Genomic DNA, 23,720 nt, shown 5'->3' with positions numbered 1-23,720 from the left:
GACGCAGGAGTTATTCCTAGAGGAGCAATATTGGCAGCCATTTTAGGAAGACGCGTGCAGCGGTAATCCGTTCCCTTTTTTAGTGTTTTTTAGGAACCTACTGTGAGATAAGAGAAAGCAAAAATAGCATATTTTATAGCTTTTAAAGTCTGGAGTTTACTGCTTAAATAAGAAGTGCTTGCACCTATCATTGTTATTTTTTTCTGACCAAATAAGACATTAAATGTCACCAAGTAAGGGTTTGAAGGTATATTGGTTCTAGTCCAAGCTTCCTGGCTGCCCATAGCCTTAAGCTTGTTATGTTAATTATATTTATAGAGTGCGCGGTTACCCGGGGGTGTTCTGGCGCTGATAGCTCAACCCCCCAGCGCCACCAGGCACGCTTACTGCTCGAATCCCATCCCAAGCCTCTATAATACCCCTGTAAGTTGCTGCCACTGCCCATGCCACCATCAGGACATTTTATCCTTTTCAGCTTAAAGGGGCCCCATCTGTGCTGTTGGGTGTTAGCTCCATCTGGGTAAACTCAGTGATGGAAGCACATAGAGGTGGCTGAGCCACTGAAAGCTCGAGCAAGATGCCTGGCTCTGGCTCAGTTCGTGGTCCTCTTGGAAACTCGGGCCCAAAACGCGCTGAGCTTTCACAGGAGGGGATGTGGCCTTGTGGCTACAGCTGCCAGCCATGTAACATGTGGAACGCAGTTTAAATCACAGTCTCCACTTGGCATCCTGTGAAGCTGGGTAAATCTACCTTGGCTGAAAAAATATGTGTAACTTAGTCTGTGTCTGTTGTAAATCACTGTAATATCCTTAGGCAAGGTTCCCACTTTGTAAAGCTTCCAGAAATAAAATGTTGATTCTGTCTGTCACCCACGCTCAACCTCCAGGACAAAGAATTAGTGAACCTTTGTTGTCTGAAATATACATCTAATGGCTGAATTCTACAGTGTGAAACTGGAAAATGTGAGCTCAATCATGGCATCTCTGCTTAACCAAATTGTGTGATGATAAGAGAATAACTTATACAACCGAACCTCATTTTTAGGTCTCGCCTGAGCCAGTGCATGTGCTGTATGGAGAGACATTTAGTGTACCTGTTTTGAAAGTGCTGCCACAGCCGGCCTAGCGCTTGCGTTCACGCGAGCGTGCACGCGCGCAGCCGCTATCTGCCTCCCTTCCAGCGCGATCACTGCTGCGCGCGCACTACTCGTGTGATTAAAGTGTTTGCACAGCCAGCTACACGTGCGCACCACTCGCAGGCTCACCCCCTGCTCACCCTCCCGCCACAGAGCGCGTCTGGCAGCCGCGCGTCCAACTCCCGCTTCTCCCCCACCACATATCGCGTATACATGGACTGTCGGCCTTTGCTCCCTCCTCTTTAATTAGCCCTCCTAGTGCCCCATTCCCGCTGCAACACACAGACCTCTAATTTATGGTATACTCACGTCTCGTGGCCACGCGTCCAACTCCCGCTTCTCCCCCTTCCCCACCACATATCGCGTATACATGGACTGTCAGCCTTTGCTCCCTCCTCTTTAATCAGCCCTCCTCGCGCCCCATTCCCGCTGCAACACACCGACCTCTAATTTATGGTTCCCCCACCACATATCGCGTATACATGAACTGTCAGCCTTTGCTCCCTCCTCTTTAATTAGCCCTCCGACCTTTAATTTATGTTATACTGAAATATATTTTTTCATTTCGCGCCACCGTTGACTGCAGCTGACCCTATGCGTGATCTTGGTGTCTGTGGCGCTGACACTCTGTGATATTCGTCTAACAGTGTGTGATCTTAGATGAACACGGCACCTCTCCCCAGCCCAGCACAGCGCTCAAAGAACATGCAGGGTCTCCTCCAGCAAGCCCCCACAGCGACCCTAATTTTACTCAGTGGTGTAGCAGATACTATATGATCCTGGTGTCTGTGAATCCGCCTGTCTAATCTCTAACAGTGTGCTCTGTCATTGTGTGATCTTGGTGTTTGTTGCAGTCTGTTTGTGGTATCTATGCGCGTTATACCGTGCCTGATCTTGAGTTCTGTGCAGCTGACGCTATGATCCTATCCTGTTGACAGTATCTGTGATCTTGGTATCTGTACGTGGTCTTCGTCTAGCAGTGGGTAATCTTGGCGTTTGTGACCCTCACTTTGAGTGTCCTTGCGTTTTCTATGCAGCTGACGCTATGTGTGATATTCGTCAGCTTTGCTCTAACACTGTGTGATCTTGGTGTTTGCACCTTTGTTTCTTGATATCTGTACAGCTTACAGTATTCATCAGTGAAGCTGACACAGCGTGTGACCTTAGTGTATGTGCAGCTAACACACTACATTTGATCTTGGTCTTGCAGTGTGTGATCTTGAGTGTCTGTGACTCCCACTAAATATACTCACTTCTATTCAGCTGCCACTCTGTCTGATCTTGGGCTGAGATCTGCGTCTGACTGTGTGTGATCTTGGTGTCTGTGACTCCCATTCAGTATACTCATTTCTATTCAGCTGCTAGTCTGTCTGATCTTGGGCTGAGATCTTCGTCTGGCTGTGTGTGATCTTGGTGTCTGTGACTCCCATTTTTATACTCATTTCTATGCAACTGACATTCAGTGTGATCTTGGGCTGAGATCTGCATCTAGCAGCCTGTGATCTTGGATGAAGCCAACACCTCTCCCAGCCTGGTACTGCGGCGCTATGACAGCACATAGATCTGACCTGCTTGCAGTACCGCAGCTCTATGACAGCACACAGATCTGACCTGCTTGCGGTGCGCATAGCCAATAGGTCTCGCCTTTGGAACCTTATAAGTGTTTAGTCATGCAACAGTTGATGTTGTTGTACCAAGGATATTGTGCTGCATAACCAAATACTTATAAGGTCCCAAAAGCGAGACCTATTGGCTATGCCAATGCTTTTTGTTCATTATCACCTATTTGAGCATTTCAAGTATGTAATGGCGTTGTAGAAAAAACCCTTGTGTTTGATTAAATAGCCTACAATGTTACACCATCTATAAGAAACGTACATGAAAACTGACTTACACTTCTTAGTAATCGACAGTTGACTTACCTCTTAGTTCACTAATATTGTTATCTGGGCGGGGGCAAGAATTTTTTGCACTTCATGTTTAAGAACTTCACTTTTAAAAAATACTTATCAATTCGTCTGATGTACTAAGGAAAAACACTTCTGCCTGGTATAGAAATTCACCTTTTTTTTTAAATTTTGAAGACACATTATTATATTGGTACATGATGTTTGTTGCATCATTAACATGCCAGATATTTTCAAGGCTCCACTCGAGCTCCTAGAGTCAGAGTCAGCCCTTGGCTCGGGTTTCCCTGTTAATTTGTTGGCCTGCCCACCTCTAGAAGGACCCACGATCACCCAGTGAATGAGAGAGCGAGAGAACTTGTAATCTGCAACTGCCATCACAAACAAGCTAGCATCTTTAAGAGCTGTGCCTGAAATGGAAGAGAAAGAAGTGTGGGTACACCATACCAGGGAACCTGCTTGCTTCGGATAAGTGGTGAGAGCCCCCAATTGAAAGTATTGCACCTCAGCTGATAATTGCAGGCAGGCGGCTCATTCTTGGGAGCGGAGGAGCATTGCCCCGCCTGATGCGAGTGCAGCAGTCAAACGCAAATAAATAAAACGGCATGTCCATGTCATTTTATTTATTTGCCACCGTACTGGCTCGAGCTGTGTACAGCCCGAGGGTTGGGTGCAGGGCTGAATCCAGCAAAGCAGGAAGGCAGCACTGGTCTGTAGTGCAGATGAAGGATTGGCCGGCTGTCTACAGCTGTCCTATCCGACATACGCACTGTAGACCCAGCAATCCAAAGGCTGTGAAACAGCCTGGAGATTGCTGGCACAGGCTCCCAGCATCAAAATGAGCGCTGGGTGAGCCTGCTCCCACCAATCCTGGAGCTGATTTCTCAGCATGATAGCAGCCCCAGGATTGGTTGGAGATGCGTTCCACAAGCAGGAAGGAAGTCCTTCCTTTTCCTGCTGTGGAAAGCGAAGAGGAGTGTCACCGGTCGAGCTCCTAAATTTATGGTGAGTCAAGTGCCTTCGGGCTTTGCCATTTCTTATTTACAGTAGGCACCACTGGGTACTCTGCGTCTCAAAATTAAGCAGTGCAAGTACTAAGTACCTGACTGTATCGGCCCACTTAAAGCACTGATTGAGAGTTTGCTCAGTCCCAAACCAAAGGTGCTCATACTGTACACGTAATGAAAGTACATTTCAATCATGCCTTTCACAGTCTTTGTTTTAAAGGTTTGTTGTAGGAAATATAAAAGATGAATATATTGCAGAAAATATAAAACACAAAAATATAGTGTGACAACAAGCCCAAGCAGAAACAGCACAGCTGTCCATGGTTAACCCCTTTGTTGCGCCCGTCGGCCAACGGCCGTTGCGAGCACTACCTCGGTAGTGCTGAGCACGTCCGTTGGCCGACGCGGCCCCGCCCACTCAATGAAACGCCCCGCACCGCAGCGGAATTACCATCGCGGTAAACGGGCTAAAAAACAGTTTAAGTACAAATTCCCCATTGACACAAGTAAGGTGAAAAGGGCGCTTAAGGAAACAATGGGGTAGGAAACTTAAAAGGATATAAAGTTAAAGGCCAACTCATATTTAAAAGGCCTAAAAGCACTTCTGATTTTAACACAAGTCCACCGGCATCCACCCCGTGCCTTCAAACAGATCGTGGCCTGATTAAACAATCGGAACAGGTAATCAAATTAGTACAGAGCACACAGAGATCTAATGTGCCTCATTAGACAATTAATGCAGGGAAGTAAATTAGTTCTGAGCACACGTAGGTCTTAGGTTTGCAATACCGGAAGCATACACTTCACTTAAAGTACATTTACCATAAAGCACACATGCATCCACAACAGAAGAACGCTCATTTGCTGAGCATTGTTGAGAGCATAATAAACAATGTGTAATAGATTGGGTCGGAATTCGGAGTTATGAGGTCACATGTCTTTGAGTGTTTTTCCATCTTAAATCTGTAACTTGCAAGTCAAACATTATTTACTACCTGTAATAAACATTTGTGACATCATGAATAAAAAGACCTGTATAGGAAAGTATAATCTGCCTCTTATGGTTACCCCCACTTTTTGCTGGATGTAATGCTGTTTTTAACTAGTCTAACTGGGATCCTGGGCATCAGGACCTCAGTCTATCTGCTTTCTCCCTACACTATTATGCTATGTACCTAGGTACACTCCAGATTGGATACTGTGGTACCCTTGTCAGTCCCTAGTTTATGGTACCCATGTACCCAGGACATAGGTACCCCTGAGGCCTCCCATGGGCTGAAGCATGTATTATGCCACCCATGAGAGGCCATGCTAAATGGAACTACAGGCTTGCCATTGCAGCCTGTGTAAGTTGGTGCATGTACCACTTACTTAACATATAGGTTTACTATATCTAATGGTCACTGCACTTAAACCTGTAAATCACCCCTCTAGCAGGTCTTTACAATCCTTAGGGCAGGGTGCTTGGGTCTAAGTGAGAGGGTGCCCCTGCATGAACAGGACACCCCGGCAGCCTACGGAGTCCATTCTCCCGGATTGTCGGTGAAGCAGCTATAGACTACTATAGAGGGGCATTATGCGACCATGTGATGACCAACTCTAAAATGGCTGAAATAAACCCTATCATGTTGGGTGTCAAACATGTTGTAATCATACCCCCACACCGGTAACCGTGTGGGAGGTGATCCTACCCCTCAGAAGCACCCTTTGTGTGGCCCCTGGTGTTCCTGGTACCAGCCTTCTAGCTCCGGATAGTACAAAATGGTTGCTGCCGACCAGAGACACATTTCTGCCCTCCTGCTGCAGAGCCAAGCTCGAGCAGGGGAAGGCAGAACAATAGGCATCCTGTCACAGGGAGGTGTGACCACCTCCCAGACAGGATTTAGTGTATCAGGGCTGGGTGGGTACCACTTGCCAGCGACTACAAATCTGCATGAGGGACACATTTGGTGTCCCTGTGCATAGTCCAGTTCAAACCAGTCCTGGGAGCCACTGGCTCCAACTCTGGCGCAAAACTGGACAAAGGACATGGGAGTAACTTCCCACTGTCCAGGCCCTACTCTGGGAGGGTCCCCTGAATCTTTCCAACCCTCCCCCGTGGGTACTTAAGGGCTTACCTGGCTGTAGGACCTTCGATTCGTCATGGACAAGATTCAGTACAGAAACCACTGCACTTCGACTGTCTGGGCACTCTGGACTTTGCTGGACTTCGTTTGGGCCTGACTTCATCTCCCTCTCAGTCTGCTGCATCGTCTGTGTCTGTGCACCATTCAGATACTACCTGCGGAGCATCCAAGACACCAGAAGATAATCTACCTTGGAGTGAAGGATTTATTCCCCTCCATTCGCAGGCACCGCAACAGTGCTGACAGGTCTTCTGATCCCAAACTCGTATGGACTCCGAAAGGCTCAGCAACACAGGAGGTGAGTTTCCATGCCCCTCTAGTCCGAGCTGCCCTCTCACTGAGTATGAGGCCAGAATCCCTTGTGGGGGCTGCAATACCCGAACACCTGTGTACCGCGTACTCCTGCAAGTGTATGTGCTTGTTGACAATCCTGCGACAAGTGCATTGGGCTCTAAGTAGCCCCAACCTCTGGCAACGTTTCCTAGAAAGATCTTCAACCACCTCACGCCGAGTGCTCCAAGGCCTGTTGTTTTGTGAAGCTGCCTGAGTTCCTCTTGCGACTCCTGTGCCTCCGGCCTGTGGGTCCAATTGATGGGCACCTTTAAATTCCTTGGGCTCCCCCGATTGCTTGGGGCCCACCCTGTCTCCCCTGTGTGTGGTGAGTCTCCTAGACCTTGCTGGTCCGAACCATACACTTCCGTGACTTCGTGCGTGGGTTGCTTTTGCCAAGGCTTATTGGTGCTCCCACGGACACCGACCCCTCAGCACTCGATATCCTTTGTGGGACAGCTCGCATCCAGCTCCTGGTTGTCCTCAACGTCGCCTGGTCTCCGCAGCTGCAGACTCAAGGTCACCGTCAACTATCCTGAAGCACCCGACATTGGTGGGCATTCATCTATTGAGCCCCTGGTCACTCTCAAGTGACCCAGACTCTGTCCCCTCTGCTTTCAGGTACTCTTCGACAACAATCTACATTGGGATTCCAACTGACACTTTATCCTCTTCCAGCAGCGGCTCTTCTTCGAAGTCCTCCATTGGGTTCGGCGGCGCTTTCCAACGCCACTTCACACCTATGCACCCGGCTTCCTTGGGTACTTCGGTTTCCACGGGTGGGGTGGCTCTCCAACCTTCTGTCTTCCAAGGGGTTTCTTCGTAGTCCACTGGGAAGGTTCCTTAATCTATAAAAATCCAACTGCGACTTACTCATACACTTGTAAGGAGCACGCGGTCGTGTTCTCACACTGCACACGCACTCAGTGGGTTCCCTATCTACTCACCTTGGAGGGTCCCTTGCGGTCCCAGCAATTCTATGTCCTCTCGACATTGTCCTGACTTGAGTCGTGGTTCTTATAACACTTTTTCGGTATATGGTTTGGTCCTCCCCTGGGGCCCACTGTGTATTAGTGCTATTTACTGTGATTTCTTTGCTATACTATTGTTTGCTTTGTGTCTATCTCCATGTGGGAGATACTGGGACGTACTAGAGAATATTCTATAATAAATAAATATTTTTATAAATACCTTGTGTGGTTCTCTTTCATTTAATCTATACTATAAGATTGCATTCTGGTAAACCAAGCTGCTTTACACTCCATCAAAGAGTAAGCCTAAAGGCTGCTCTCCACAGCTACCACTAGGATAGCTTGATAAGGTTGTCTGAGACCTCTTAATTCACCATAAGGGTTGTCTGGACTGGTGCAAAGTGCACACTTACATTAGTGGACAGCATATACCAGGCTGGCCTCTCACAGCCTGGTATATGCACAGCAGGAATGTGAGAAAGTCTGAGAAAGTCTGTGTAGGACTGAGGGGCAGTCCGTGTTGGGTGCTGTAGGTCTTTCTCCCAGTTGCAGCAGTTAGTAAATACTGTCTTTGAATTGCCAAAGAGTATGTGTGGTTATTCCATTTTGAAGGGTCCATAGTCACCCTGCAGCAGTTGGCGAGCCAGCCTGGAGATACTGTTTTGCCCCCATGTAACTGCGGGCACCAGAAGACCGCCTACCCCCCATTGCAGAGACCAATGCGCACTTTGTCATGAGGTAAGCAGACACTGTGTTTTAACTGAAGTTCTGCCTGTGCACAAGGTTGGGGAGGATCCGGGGACTGCTGTCTCTTTAAAAATGAGGACAGAGCGGATCACGATCTTTGTTTGTGCATGAAATGTGTCTTTCTTGGCATTGCTAAACATAGATGTAGATATGTTATAAATATAAGATAAGGTTGAAAAGGACCGAAGTGTACCTCATGCAAGATTGTGGAATGTGTACATGTAATGCACAAAATGTTAAGGCGTCTACATGACTAGTCAACCTGTGATTCTCAACGACGAGTTGGAAGTGATCATTTTGGTAATTTCAAATTGGAAGGTGCCAAAATGTGTTCCATTTGACACCGAGGGACAGCTGAAAGACTGGTTTAGCCAAACTTTACCTCCAGATCAAATCTGAACACTCAAATTACTGGTCCTGGACCTCATGGTCCTGGACCTAATGTTCAGAAAGCCACTCCATGGTCTCTAAGATGCACGGATTGAAAGGAATCTCCTCTGGGGCGTGGAAGGAAGTGGCCAGAGGTTGCTAGTTGCATTTACCGAAAAGTAGAATAGAGATGTGATTATAACCTTAGAATAGAAGTTTGTTGCATATTGTTTGGCTGAAGATGAGCGTGTGCGGGTTTCAGTGAAAAGTAGCAAAAGTATGATGTTTGTTGTGTAATATCGTATACCATGCAATTTTGTTTTGAATATACATTGCATGAAGGTTTGTATTGTAATATGCTCGGTATAATTGGTGAAACAAAATTTAAAAAGATACATGTATATCACAAAAGCGATAAGTCCGAAAACTAGACAAAATGTTCCTATTTTTAAGATTCATGCAAGCCTTTTAGAAACTAAGTAATATCTGATCAGATTGGAAAAGAGGTTAAAGTCAAAAAAATATGAAATACGTCTAATTATTGAGACTCTCTTGCATATGCAGAAGTTCTTCCAAATAATAATAAGAAATTACAAAAGTATAGCCTGGAGTGGCTTAAAACTTCCCAAAAGCACACGTTTCCCTGGCCAAAAGAAGGAATTTTCAATGATGATATAATTGAATATGTTGTTACATACCTCTGAAGTAAATATGCAGGAACTAAGTTGCAGAAATGCGAAACCACTGTAGCACTGTGGAGAATCTTTTGCGAAAAGGCAAAAGACAGCTCAACAGAAGATACCCCGAGTACCACATCTATTCCCACCCCCATATGATCCTATGAACACCTCAATCCTCTAGGACACAAACCCATTGTATACTTCAGTGGACTGCTGGATTCAGTCATGAAGGGCACTATCACCGTGAGCAGGCTCTAGCCACTGCAGCCTTTGCAGTGCAAAAAGCACACCCATAGTTATGGGGCCACCTTTGACAATCTTCACAGAACATGCAATATTTGCCATTATTCAGAAGGCGAACTCCACCATGACCACTCAGAGAGTGTCAGGATATGAGCTGATACTGCCACTACCTTCTTTGAAGGTTGTGAAGTGTCATACAGTGAATCCTGCGACATTCTTTGCCCCCTGCGATACTGGACTCTGAGGAGGATGTGCACGACTGTGCAACATATAGTTCTAAGGAATGTAGTCAAGCACCAGAGGATCCTATATCGGGAAGCATTGTCTACTTTGTTGACAGCTCTTCTACTATTGAGCAGGAGACAGGAATTAGACACACAGGCGCAGCAGTAGTCAGAACACAAGAGAATGATTCCTCAGGTACACCACAGGTAGTGGAGCAGCTGACATTACCAGCACACACTATTCCATCCAAAAAGCAGAATTAATGGCACTAATAGTAGCCCTTAAACTGAGAGCATGAGAAGTCATTACCATATATTCAGTTTCAGCTTATGTAACTACCACTGTACACTCCAATACCATGTGATGAAGCAGGAAAGGGTTTCTTAAATCCGATGGTAGTCCTGTGATGCATAGAAACCTCTTATAGGCGCTACTAGAGGCACCTGCGTTACCACAGGCAGTGGCCGTTGTAAATTGTATAGCATGTGAGAAGTTGGCCTGGTATATGCTGTCCACTAGTTATAGTGGGCACCTTGCACCAGTACAAACAACCCTTATTGATGATTAGGTTAAAGACAACCTTTATTGAAAGCTATCCTACTGGTAGCTATGGAGAGCAGCCTTCAGGCTAACTCTGGAAGGAATGGAAAGCAGCTTGGTTTACCAGATTATAACCTCCTGAATGACCAAATGAAAGGAGAACCACACAAGGTATATATATAACATGGATGTATTTATTACTAAACACTATCTACTAACCTCTTTATGAGATTAGAGAACAAGGGGACACAATATTACAGTACTAGAACGACAGTAAATAGCACAATACCCCATGGCCCCCACTTGCCAGTGACCAGGGGCACGATAGACGAAGGCCCACCGATGTCGCACGTTTCAGGTGCGATGAGGTGAAGCTTGACTCTGCAGCCACGGGGACCAGGAGACGTTGACGACGACCAAAGTCCGCAGGCGAGCTGTCCCGCGAAGGATGTCGAGTGCTGGGGGGGTCAGTGTCCGGATTGGAGACCAACAAGCCTTGGCAACTGCTACCCGCGCGGTCAGAGAAAAGATGCTTCGGTGTGGGCCAGCAAGGTCCTGGGGACTCCCCAAGCGATGGAGAGTCAGGGCATGTTTGGAGCAGCCAGGTAAACCCACTTAAAGTTACAGTTCCCTCCTCAGGGACCCACAGGTCGACGGACCAGAGATCGCAAAGGGACCTTGAGAGGAATCACACAATACCAGCCCACGGAACACTTGTGGAGTGTAGGCCAGTAATCTTCGGAGGAATCACTGCTCGGGATCTGGACTACAAGTAGCCCAAAGCACAGCCTCAGGCATCACCAAAAAGCATATGCTGCTGCAAATGTGTATGGTGTCCAGAGGTTCGGGTTGCACGATCCCACAAGGGCTGCGGGTCTCAGGTTTGCTGAGAGCACTGGTTGGCCTCGGGAAAGCTTAGGAACCCACCTTCTGTGTTGCAAAATCTTCGGAGTCCGTCAGGAGCTGGATAGATGCAAACCGGTCAGATGCGTTTTAGGTGCCTGCCTTGCAGGGGAGTAACTCTTTTACTCCAAGGGAGATTCTTCGGTCATCCAGCGTAGTGTAGATAGTTGAAGTACTTGGTTTCTGTAGCAGAGTTTCATCCAGGTAAATCAAAAGTCCTGTAGCCAGGAGTTCCTACTTTATACCCAAGGAAGGGGTGGGACAAACTCTGAGGACCCATCTATTGGAGGGTCAGGACAGAGGGGTGGCTACACCCATGTCCTTTGTCCAGTTTCGCGCCAGAGCAGGGGCTGGTAGCCGGTTTGAGCTGGACTATGCACAGGGACACCAAATGTGCCCCCAGTGCAGACATCAAAGCACTCTGAGTGCACCCACCCAGCCCCAATACACTAAAGCCTGTCTGGGAGGTGGTCACACATTCCTGTGACAGGATACCTATTGTCCAGCCGTCCCCTGCCGGAGTTTCGTCCAGCAGCAGGAGGGCAGACTCGTGTCTGTGGCTGGCAGCATCCATTTTGTGATGCCAGGGTTTGCAAAGCTAGTACCGGGTGTACCGGTGCTGTCATATTTCTCCCTCTAGTAGGGTGGAATCATACCTCTCACACCAGTTACTGTTGTAAAGGTATGATTCCAAGGTGTTTGACACCAAACACAACATGATTCCATGCAGCCGTTTCAAAGTTAGCATTTACCGCGAGGTTATAATGCACTTAAGTATATATGGTATGGCTGCATCACAAACAACCCCGGAATAGAGGTTCCGAAGGCTGAAGAGGGGCTCTGCTCATGCAGGTGCACCCTCTCACATAAAACCCAGCACCCTGCCTTCAGGATTGATAAGGCCTGCCATAGGGGTGACTGATAGGTTTATATGTGCAGTGATATGGATAGATATAGTGAACCTATATCTAAGTAAGGGGTGCATGCACCACCTTACACAGGATGCTGTAGCAGACCTGTTGTGTCATTTTGAATGGTCTCCCAGGGGTGGCATAATACATGCGGCAGCCCTTGAGAGGCCTCTGGGGTACCTATGCCCTGGGTATATAGTATACCATATACAAGGACTTAAAAGGGTACCCCGGAATCCAATCTGGAGTGTACCTAAGGTACATGAACAACCAATTTAGGGAGAAAGCAGATAGAGTGGGGTCCTGATTGGCAGGATCCCAGTCAAACTAAGTCGAAAACCAGCAAAACACCAGGCAAAAAGTGGGGGTAACCATGCAGTCAGATTCCACCTTCCTACACAGCACACAAGTGGACAGGATTTTGTGTTTCGGGGTAATGCACTAGCAGATCAGGCCGCTAAATATGCAGCTAGGCACACGCCCCTAACTGTACCATCAGACTCACAACTTGCCCCTATTCTGGTAGCTCAGACTGCCTCACCACCGGAGTCTAAATCCATGATTACCACAGACGACATGCCTCATTATATAGACACAGCGAGGTTACACCCGAGAGAACTGCAGGAGGCTACTTCCTTGCATGAAAAACAGTTATGGGAAAATAGGGGATGTATCGAGTCAGGGGAGGACTTAGTGTATAGACAACTACCTACGGGAACACCAGTGATGACACAAGGGTAGAGGAGTTGGCCTACCGGCTAGGGCGCTCGACCTCGAACCTAGGGAACTGGGTTCGAGTCTTGGTAATGTCGCTGAACATCCTGTGATTCTGGGCAAATCACTTAATCTCCCCGTGCCTAACAAAAAATGAATGTGTGTCCTCATGTAACGTAACTGGTGCTATGTAAAGCGCTCTGATACCTGATTGGATTCAGGTCAAGTTTGCGCTATATACAACTCTGCCAACAAAAAAACAAAAAAAGCTGTGCTTGCAATAGCTCTGATCAGATCAATTCACCAGACTGGTTTGTTCCCAATTTGCAAGACACACTTACCATCTATCTGCATGAATTTATCATCTGCCAATAGTTTTTCCCTAATCCCGCCCACTAAAAGTGATCAATTCCACCATTCTGCAACCACAAGGTCCCTTTAAAGCCCTTCATCTGGACTTTGTGGATATGATAGATAGGTGCAGTAACTACAGGTACCTTATTGTGGTGGTATGCCCATTTTCCCGATGGATTGAAGCAGGACCATGCATCCATTTTGACGCCAATTCAGCAGCTACCTTACTAATTTGTGAAGCAATTCCACGATGGGAAATCCTAGAAGGGATAAGGTCCGATAATTGCATTAACTTTTCAAATGCAATATTTGAGCATATTACAACACAGTTAGGAATAAAGCATAAATTGTCCTCCGTGTACCACACTCAGAGTAATGGTATCATTGAGCGTCTGAATGGCTTCCTGAAGAGTAAGATCAGTAAGTTAGGCCCTACACTGAACATGAAATGGTCATACTGTTTGCCAATAGCACGGTTTTCTCTTAGAAATACACCTAGTTCAGATCATCACTTGACATCCCATCAAAAAGTGACAGGGAGGTCTATGAATTTCCAAGTCCCTACCACTAGGAGTAAAATACAGGGAGAAAACTCGTCAGAAGTCTTGAATGATGTGATGCACATGTATTTGTGTGAACTGATGAAATGTGCAAGATTCATCTCCAAACAGGTAACCAAGGAAAAGCACGCCACTGCTGAGGTCAACCTCCCAGCTGCACACCTGGGGGATCAAGTGTTCATCAGGAATTTTGTCCAAAAATGGCAAGACAAACACTTCAAGGGCCCCTACACGGTTATTCCGGTCACACCCCTCTGCCCTCAAACTGGATGGCAGGAAGCCCTGGTTTCATCGCAGCCATGTGCGCCTCAACCCAGCCTCTTGGCAAACATCATGAACAATGCAAATGCAACCAGAGGGGGGGCGAAGATTGTCATCATGAAAGCACCCCCCTCCATCTCTGCTTTTGGACTATTTTTTGAAAGAACACAAAAGATATGTATTTTTATGTTCCTTTTTTGTCTCTCAATTCTATCCTTTTTGCTCTTTGTTAGCCACAAATACTCTATTTCTAATGTATTTCATGTCTGAAGAAAGCTCTCTAATAGCAATATGACCCGGAACGCCCACACTCAACTGTCAGAGATATGTGGTATCAGGATATGTCAGACATAAGCTCAGGGAACACTGATGAAACTTGTTTTGTGTGCTCCCTAATTTCTCATGCTACTGGATCTGAAAGACAGCATTCCATGAGAGAAGTACCCCCAGATACAGCTCAATGCTTATTACATCTCTACTTGTGTAGGATTAAGGCCCAAATCCAATTAATACATGTCAAAGTGGTGCCTTTCCTAATTAACGCCACAACATATGATGCATTACCAGAAGTGCTATCCATTCTCACAGATAGGCATGATATCAAGGAAGAAATATCATGTATGAGAAAGACAGGTCGACCTACCACTGTGGATTGAACCCAGATGGTCCTAGATTTAGGATTTTTGGGAGTAACATGCCTGCCAACCGAGTGTAACAACTATTTTGTAAACCCCTTACCCCCTCTGATTGTGTTTGAAGGCCAGGACTTAGAGTCACAGGGTCAGTCTTTGCCCATGACCAATGGAATCCCAATATTGAATTTTCCTGTAGGGCTATGTCTTTATGGAATGTCATTGATGTCCGCCAGGATGCAGTAGGGAAATGTACACCTATCTGGGATTAAAACATTTCATGTTATACTTGGGTGGACAGCACTGTGAGCCCCCAGACTGTCATAAAACGAACTTCTGGTTCCTTCTGTTTCAGGGGAGATGGCACTATTAACGTGGGCCAGAAAATTGGTTGTACGGCCATGGTTTTCCAAGCCAACATCATAGAATTTTACTGGAAGTGCAGAGAACTTCTGTATGCCCAGTTACCACCAAACTGGGGAAAAATGTGTTTGTGTCACCTTGCAAGCTTCGGTTTTGGTAATTCCCGGAGTCAATATATCCATTTTGCATAAACACCCCATAAGCCATCCAACGACCTTGCTACACCACAACTGAAGGAAATGAACTGCAGAGTATTATGGTACAAACACTTGGAATAATGTTTCCCAGAAATATTGCCTGTTTAACGATGCTCATTGTTTTTCAGGAGCATCCTGACGTTTGTTCAAGCCAAAGCAACAGCTTGCTGGCTTCAAATCACGAGGTGGGAGCTCCTCAAGGTCATGAACAATACCAATGATGGCTTCAATGCCATAAATGAAGATCTAGGTGCTATAAGAATGATGGTTCTGCAGCACCGCTATATACTTGATCTCATGACGGCGATGCATGGAGAGGTATGCAAGAAACTAGGGACTGCTTGCTGCATGTTTATTCCGGCAAATGATGCAGACAAAGGAACTTTGCTAGAAGCAAAACAGACACCGCATAACCTGAAAAAGAAAATGATAGCTGAAGAAGGTGCCCCAGATAGTTGGTTGAGTGGTTGGGTTTTTTCACTGCCATCCTGGATGTCTGGGCTGTTAGGGGCTTTGCTACCAACAATTGTGGTCCTATTACTAATATATTTTGTGATGCAATTGATTCTAGCATGTTGCCGGAGAGTAGGCGCCAAGCCCGGAGGGATGATTTTAGTAGTAGATTCCCAAGGCAACCTGTACCACCTAGTGCCAAGTCCAGACCAGGGTCTGAAGGAAGGAGTTGAAATATCAACTAGAGTGGGGAATTTTGTAGGAAATATAAAAGATGAACATCCTGCAGACAATATAAAACACAAAAATATCACAAGACAACAAGCCCAAACAGAAACCACACAAATGTTCATGGTTAAAAAACAGTTTAGGCGCAAATCCCCCATTGTTACAACTAAGGTGAAAAGGTCACTTTAGAACACAATGGAGTATTAAACTTCAATAAAGGATTTACAGTTAAAGGCCAACTCTTGTTTAAAAGGCCTAAAAGCATTCCCAATTCTAACACAAGTCCAATGGCATGCATACAGAGCCTTCAAACAGATAGTGGCCTGATTTAACAATGGGAACAGGTAATCGAATTAGCCCAGAGCACACAGAGATCTAAGGTGCCTGATTAGACAATGGGTGCAAGGAAGTAAATTAGTTCTGAGCACAAGGAGGTCTTAGGTGCACAATCATAGCATACACTTCACTTAAATTACATTTACCATAAAGCACACGTGCATTCTCAACAGAAGTATGCTCGTTTGCCAAGCATTGTTGAAAGTATAGTAAACAATGTGTAAAGGACTGGGCCGGAATTAGTGGTTATGAGGTCACGTCTTCAAGTGTTTTTCCATCCTAAATCTGTAACTTGCAAGTCAACCATTATTTACTGTTTGTAATAAACCTTTGTAATATCATGTATAAAATGGCCTGCCTGTGAGCAGGAATTTGAGAAAGCCTGAGTAGGACTGAGAGGCAGTCCGTGCTGTGTGCTGAAAGTCTTTCTCCCGGTCGCGACAGTTAGTAAATAAATACTGTCTTTGCATTGCCAAGAAACGTCTGTGTGGTTATTCCATTTTGGGGAGTCCAAAGTCACCCGCAACAGTTTCTTATACAGTATGGAGTGGACATTTGCAAATCACATGCATGTCATTGAAGTGTGGTGAGACATATAGGTAAGGACAAACTCTGGCTTCTCTTTATGTTTGGCCGTTCTTCTTGCCGCTGTAATACATCACCACTCCCGATTTTCAAGCTAAAACATTTTTTTTTTTTTTTTTTTTTTTACTTTTATTCGGCTTCAAACTTCTTCAAGCCAACTGCTTGACTCTGGATTTTTCGCTTAATGTAATTCTTACTGATTCTCAGGGCTTTAAGTGGGCCGAGTCCTGCCGGTGCTCAGCACCAGCAGTTTGAAAAAGCAAGTGCTGAAATGGGTCTCTATGGGGCGTTCCATTTTTGCCCTCATCCTCAGGATGGGAAAAAACACTTTACTCTGCACCAGTACCACTCTTCACTGCATTTTTATGCAACTCCAAAGAGACTCGTTATAGTTCTTTAACAGTCTCATTTCAGAACTGAAGCATTTTCAAAATTCTATACAACGAAGACGTAGCTGCTGTTTATTCATCTTATGCAAATAACAACCATAAATAGTCCTGGCTTGTTATCAGTGTAATGTAACTTGTTGTATTATATATCTGGATGCAATGACAGAAGCAGCATGCTAAGTACAGACTTTTAACTTACTTTGAAGCCACGCCCTAATTACATAGGCCGCGCCCCTTTGAGAGAAGCCACCCCAGTTTTTTCATCCCACTTAAATCCCTGTTGACTCCCAAATACTGGCATGGCCATGTTGCCTCCTCTCCCGATCCTTCACCCTCCAGCCGCTGCTGCCCCCAGAAACATTTCGGGATTCCCAGCTCCCCGCCTTTAACACAGACCCCACCCTCGTCACAGGGTCCCGGTCAGTCTCAACTGGGGAGCCGCTGTCGTCTCCTTTCTCCCGGGCTCTTTCCCTCCGAGTCCGTGGAGGAAAGGGGCGGGCTCGGCCGTGTCAGCTACAGGCCGCCCCGGAAAGGGAGGAGGGAGACAGGGAGAGACTGGGAAGAGAAACATCGCAGTCCCGGTGCCCGGCCGAGGAGGCGGCCTAACGCCGCACCGGTGAGTGGGGGTGAGCCGGGGTGCAGGGAGGGGAGACGATTGGTCAGACAAGCGGAAGAACGGGTGTTCTGGGGCCCCAGCCCGCGAAAATAACCCCCATCACCTGGGTTAGTAGTGTAAAGCAAGTGTAACTTCCGTACATTGGGACCCGTGGGCGTTGGTGCCACCGAATTTATGGCACTATTGATAGCTTCGTCCAATCCGGGGGGCTGGTAGGGGAGCTCACAGGTGCGCTCTTACCCCTCCGCCACAGGTGTTCATATATCATGCCGTGTTCAACAAACGGTGCGTTTCCTCTTCACTTTATTGGCCACTTCGCAATTCTGAGGTGAACACACGGACTGACTCCCACTGAGCATAGACCTTCCCCTATTAATAGTGCCTTCACCTTTAATCTCTTTACCACCTGCTAGTTGATCATCGGACCCCGACAGTGACCCCTCTGAACACGACCTCTTTTCGCCATTTGTTTTACACCCGTGCAACTCACCTATCCGGAAGAACCCCGGAGATGCAATGGGGTTGGGGGGACAGAGACGTGGCCAAAGAGAATACATTACTCCAAATCTGCTTTGTTGGCATTTCCCCGACAGGTGTCTGCATTTAAAATATAATGCACATACCTGAAAGGAAATGCAAGTTGAACTATTCGGTGTAAATGTAGTGTTTTTTGTAGCTAAACCCACTTTGGTTAATAAGATCACTTCCTATATCTGTGCGTGTAACGGATTTGAATCATGGTTGTTGGTAGCGATGTGTATTTACAGTGCTAGGAGAACCCTGGCTTTGACAGAAAGCACTATGAATATGCAAGTCATTAGTAAAAAAAAAATGTATTCCACACAGTATTAAATAGGATGCCTGTTTTAAAAAATGTATTGCACAGTATACGATAGACGGCGAACAATATGAGAGAAGCTACTGTAAAATATGCACACAAAAACATTAAGGGTCTGACTCAGTTTGGCGCACAGCATACTCTTGTCACAAACATGGCAGCTGTCCCATTCCCCATATCACATGTGCATTATAGTTTTATATTTTTAGTAATACACAGTCATATGTTACTGTTGCAAAATTGTTTGTGGGCTTCAATTGGAAAGACGAGTTCCAAAACTGGTAACACCCTATCGAGCGCCTCTGAAAAACAATTAGTCTTTGACACCTGAATCTTTAAATGACCCCATCAATTAAAGCCCACATTGGCTGTCAAGCAGCCTTTAGATTTGCTGATTAACCTGTTACAGTCATTACGTTTCTGTCAAGCAGCAGGCACCCTGGAGAGAAGGCTTGTTTCTTCTTCTGCTGTCTGTCCCTTTTCTGCCTTGGCAGCACAGGAGAAACCCTCCTCCATTTCAGTTTCAACTCAAGATCACATTATCAGATCAGGGAACAGTTGTGTTTTTAATAAAACCTGTTGTCCAAGTATGGGAATTGTTTTGTTAAAATGGGGGGGAAAGCATGGGAATGCCTTTATAATAGACCCCACCCACTTTAACTTCTGGCTCAGATCTAGCTGTTTTTTTTCAGTTACCAGTCTGAAAACAACCACCTTGATGTCCCTAAAGTTTAAATCAACGCCGTACCATACACGTTCTTCCTGGAGCACAGAACCACCTCTTAGTGTAGTGCAGTTCTCATGTTTCCAAGGTCCATTTGCAAGTAGTTCATCCATTCCAGATTTTTTCATTGCAGTCTGGGATTTGAAGTCCTGTTGGTCATATTGTAAAACCAGGATTACAAGACCCCTGCAAAGATGAAACTGGATCATGCATGGATCTGGGAATATTGGGAGCTACATTGTAGTGTCTTGGAGAGCCTAAGATAAGGCTAGGGGTCAGTCAGTTCAAAGACTCCCTCAGGAATCCTCCTTATGGTACCAGTGAGCAGTACGTTCACTTTGAGTACCAGCCTGTCTTGGGGTTTGTCACTGAAGAGTGAGTTTCCTTCAGACTGTAAGGGAGCAGTGAGTCTCCCCAGTAGGGTCGAGTAGCGGCCCTTTAAGTCTCCTTCGGGACTCTGCACCAGAGTGTAGGTATTAAGGCTCCCCCGATATCTCTTGTTGGGTGTTAAAAGCTAACTTCAGCTCAGGCTCAGCATTGCTGTGTCTGCTATACTCCTTGATTAGGGCTCCTGCGTGGGATGTTAGCAGTGATTCTACTGAGTCTCCCTCAAGGTTTCACCTGAGGATACCAGAGAGCAGCAAGCATCACCTAGGGCTCTGTCTTATGGAACCAGACTCTGCCCTTTTGTGCAGCGACAGAGCGTCCCAGTCCATGCGTGGGTAGCTCATCCAGACCAGATTTTTATATTAACATTCTGTGATTTGTTGTCCCGATTGTATTGAGGGATAAAATAGGACTACAAATCCCAGAATGCTACATAAAACCCTTCTAAAGAATGAGGTACTTGCACATGGAACTGCGAAACGTTGAGAGTTCTGCAAAGTTGAAGTGTCTAACAAGGGCCCAGAGGGGCCTGATCCACCGTGACATATTTACAGGTAATTTATACGAGATACATTTTCATATTCAGATTCTAAATGGAAGCAGTTTACATAGTAAGTGTTTGTCCTGTTAATGTGGCCTGGTTCTGAACCTCCCGGACTGAAGGTCGGACACCCCTGGGGCACAGCAGTGGGGATATAAGGCCTTTAAGTCCTCGGATTACATTAAAGTTAAAAGTATCTTACATAGATCTAATATCCAAGTGAGACTGTTTTGTCCAAATAGTGAAAACTATCTATATAACAATAGAACCGCTTCATAATTTTTTTAGGAAGATTTGGGATAATCTATTTTTAATGTTAATTCTGTAATTGTCAACCAAATACCTTAATACATTTTTTTTAGACAAATATTCTGTTGCCACTGGCCAGCCGAGTACTGTAAATCCTCACCGAGCCCCCCCCCCCCTCCCTCATCATGGAGATGGCGACCCATCTCTGATGCTGTGTTGTACAGACTGGTTCCTGCGTCCACCAGGACTTATTCCAGGGAGTGATGAGTAGATGTGTACAGAGGGGGCGAGGAGAGGATGCTGTACTCTGGCGTCCGAGTTGAGGCAGAAGAAAACAGGAATTTATTTTAAGGGTTAGAGTGAAAGGAGGCCACATACTGACCTTCAAGCTGAGGTTACAGGAGACAGGACCCTGAACGTAAAACTTAAGGAAAAAGGCCCGAACCAGGAATCTCGCGCCTGAGGAGGAGCCTGGACTCTGACCTCCAAGGAGAAACCGAGAGCTGCAATTTAACTTCGGAGCAGGGGGTGGATTGAGCCACATTCCAACGGGGGAGGAGAAGGCTTTTACATGCCTCTGAGACTGGAGTGTAGGGGGGATTGCAATTAATACTGGTACAGGTGGTTTGTTTTCGTTTTTTTATTGTGTTTCTTGTTATAGGGCAAAGGCCTGGGCATAGCCTGGTGGTGTGTTTCAGACAAACCAGTAATCGGCAGTTCATAAACGTGAATCAAGTTCATCCGGAAGATTGCAAGATCTTTGTAGGCCAGGTTAGGGGTAAACAGGTAAGACTGGAGGTGCAGATTACGTAAGATCTTTTAGAAAGTGCTCTTCGTATATAATTGTTTGAGTCTGGACGGCTTTTTCAATCGTGTATCTGGGAATGTCTATGTTCAGCAAAACGTGGCATTATAGTGATACGTATTCAGGTTTATCCATTGATTGGCCAGTCAAAGGTGATCTAACTCATTTGGGAAGATAAAGTCTTACAGATATCTGAGTAGGAGGGTGAAGGACACCTTAACTTCAGTGCCAGGAAAAACAGGTTAAACTAACTTCTCACATGCGGGAGGTGGAAACTAGCAAGGAACATTGCATTGCAGACAGAGGTGTGTAGACTCTGATCCGTAAGAGAAAGAAGAAAGCTAAATTCTTATTTCCAAGTTGGAGGCAAACAACCTGGACTCCCACCTTAAAGCTACTGATAGGACGGCTCGTACTATGAGCCCTGGACAGATGTGGCAGACTCGCTCGCCTACTCAGTCTCGTTTCTGTCGTTTGGGTGGGGCTGTGTTCCAGGCATTGCAGTTTCATTCCCTTATTGCATTCAATTCGAGGTCACGTGTGTTGCTGGTCTTGATGAGTGGGCAGAATGTGAACCTCTTATTTTGTGGTAATGATTTTGCAAAAGGTATGCAGAAAATCAGCCTTTAACAGTTGTCTTAGTGGGAGACTGGATCATTGTGCTTTTATCAGTTTTTTTTTTTTTTCTTCTGATGTGAGCTGTGATGTGTTGGCTACAAAGTAAATGATGATTTCTTACTGGATCCAGAAGAATTTGAGCCAATTTCCTCTAGTTCCCAGAGCCTTTTACGTGGCCTTTACCATCAGCGGGAGGGTGAGATTGATGCGCAGAGTGCATCCCTCCATTTGTTGTTTATTGCTCTGTGCTGTTTTCACAGGTCTGGGCCAGAAGTTATGGCGTCCAGGATCCTGCACCGGCTTCGTCGAACGATCTCAAAGCTGGAAAAAGATGAAGATAAGGCTGAAACTGGGGGCCTCGATGCAGACGTGCTGGAGGAATGTCCTGAGAGCCGGGACTTAGTGGATGACACAGACGGTCTGTCCATGCGACTGAGCGGGACACTCAGCTTCAACAGTGACCGAGAAGATGAAGATGACGAGGAACTAGACTGCCAAAGCCTGGAAGCGTCCTGTGACCTGGAACTCCCACAAGACTCCGAGGCCGACAAGGAGACAGTGGGTACAGACACCCTGCACTTCTGGGGTCCACACATAGAAGGTCCCGACACTTGTCTAATGAGGGAACCTGGGTGGTCGAGGTGTTGCAGTGTGCTTATGTTTGTGTGTATTAGGGACACATTTGTTTAATCAACAGCTGGTGTACTGTTTAACAATGTGCTATGGTGTTTATCCAGTCTCTACATGCTAGTTCAGCAGGTATAAAGGATGGTGCGACCTATGCATATAGATGTGGTATTTTGCTTCCCAGGAAGGTAGTGAAAAGGGACCTTGTCACCAAAGCACTGTCTCCGTTCATTCTGTTAATTAGTATGTCTCTTTCTACAATCTTCCTGAACTAGTTCGGTTGTACCCTATCTGTTTTACAACTCTTTCTCCTCTTTGTGAGTCGTGGAGCGTTTGAAAATCTGTTTCTCTGTTTCTGTATAAATGGCATTTTCAATTCAACCTATGGGGTTCACTTCTTCCTCTTGACAAGTACTGCAGCTGGGTGCTTCTTCAATCGGATGTTTGTAAAAAACAACGGAAAATGTAACTTGGATTTTTTTAAATCTGAAAATAATGATTTGGTAATAACGAATTTGAATGATCTGCTACATGTTTCTATAGAATATAGATTTTTAGTTCGAGCCTTATTTTATATAAATATTTTGAACATGATATTTTTTATGTGAGAGTAGGGAGGGAACCCCACTTCAAAATTCTTATTTCTGTCTGCCCTGCGGGCCACCACATTTTATTACATCTTTGGAGTTGCACTCTAACTTTTTATAGCTGGCTCCACAGTGTCACCCAACACCTTTCTCCCTCGTCTGAAGGAGCTAGGTTCTATTTACTGCAGAGCCTGGTGACCACAACACAGCTGCTTTCCCTATCTAGGGCGTGAAGCTTGCAGGCACGCTGCTGTCTACCACCCAGCAACTATGAGCACAGGTAGGCCATGTTTAGGGTGGCAGGCTGGGAAGTTCAGAGAGCAGGATGATCCCAGCTCCTGTAAGTCTGAATTTGCCCCTGCCTTGGCACATGATCGGGGGTCCACTGCAAACACTTATTCTCCACCAGCCACATCCCTCTCTCTGCCTGTCCCCCACACAAGGGTACTTTTAAATATTTCTCTATAGTACGATATAGAACCCTTGGAGTGGATGCTAGATATATCTAATGTATTCCACCATAGATTTACAGGCATAGACACTAGCTAAATCATTTCGACTA

General features: G+C 45.9%; 1 protein-coding gene across 3 annotated transcripts in view; it reads left to right on the top strand.

Annotated features, from left to right (window-relative positions):
• Positions 1-23,720, top strand: part of SNX21 (sorting nexin family member 21) — an 85,474-nt gene that overhangs the window by 44,749 nt on the left and 17,005 nt on the right. Inside the window, exons 1-2 of one of the 3 annotated variants that reach the window (XM_085619383.1) lie at positions 17,434-17,782; positions 22,205-22,506. In XM_085619383.1, coding sequence (XP_085475509.1) covers positions 22,221-22,506 — 286 coding nt within the window. In that variant the 5' untranslated portion in view covers positions 17,434-17,782; positions 22,205-22,220. Of the gene's footprint in view, positions 1-17,433; positions 17,783-21,213; positions 21,308-22,204; positions 22,507-23,720 lie in introns of those variants that run through there. The other 2 variants (XM_085619384.1, XM_085619382.1) reach the window with 2 other exon arrangements.

This window comes from Triturus cristatus, chromosome 7 (assembly GCF_964204655.1).
Source record: "Triturus cristatus chromosome 7, aTriCri1.1, whole genome shotgun sequence".
In the NCBI taxonomy this organism is placed as follows: domain Eukaryota; kingdom Metazoa; phylum Chordata; class Amphibia; order Caudata; family Salamandridae; genus Triturus; species Triturus cristatus.
The sequence above is the reverse complement of the archived record's forward strand: the minus strand, read 5'-3'. Positions and strand labels throughout refer to the sequence as shown.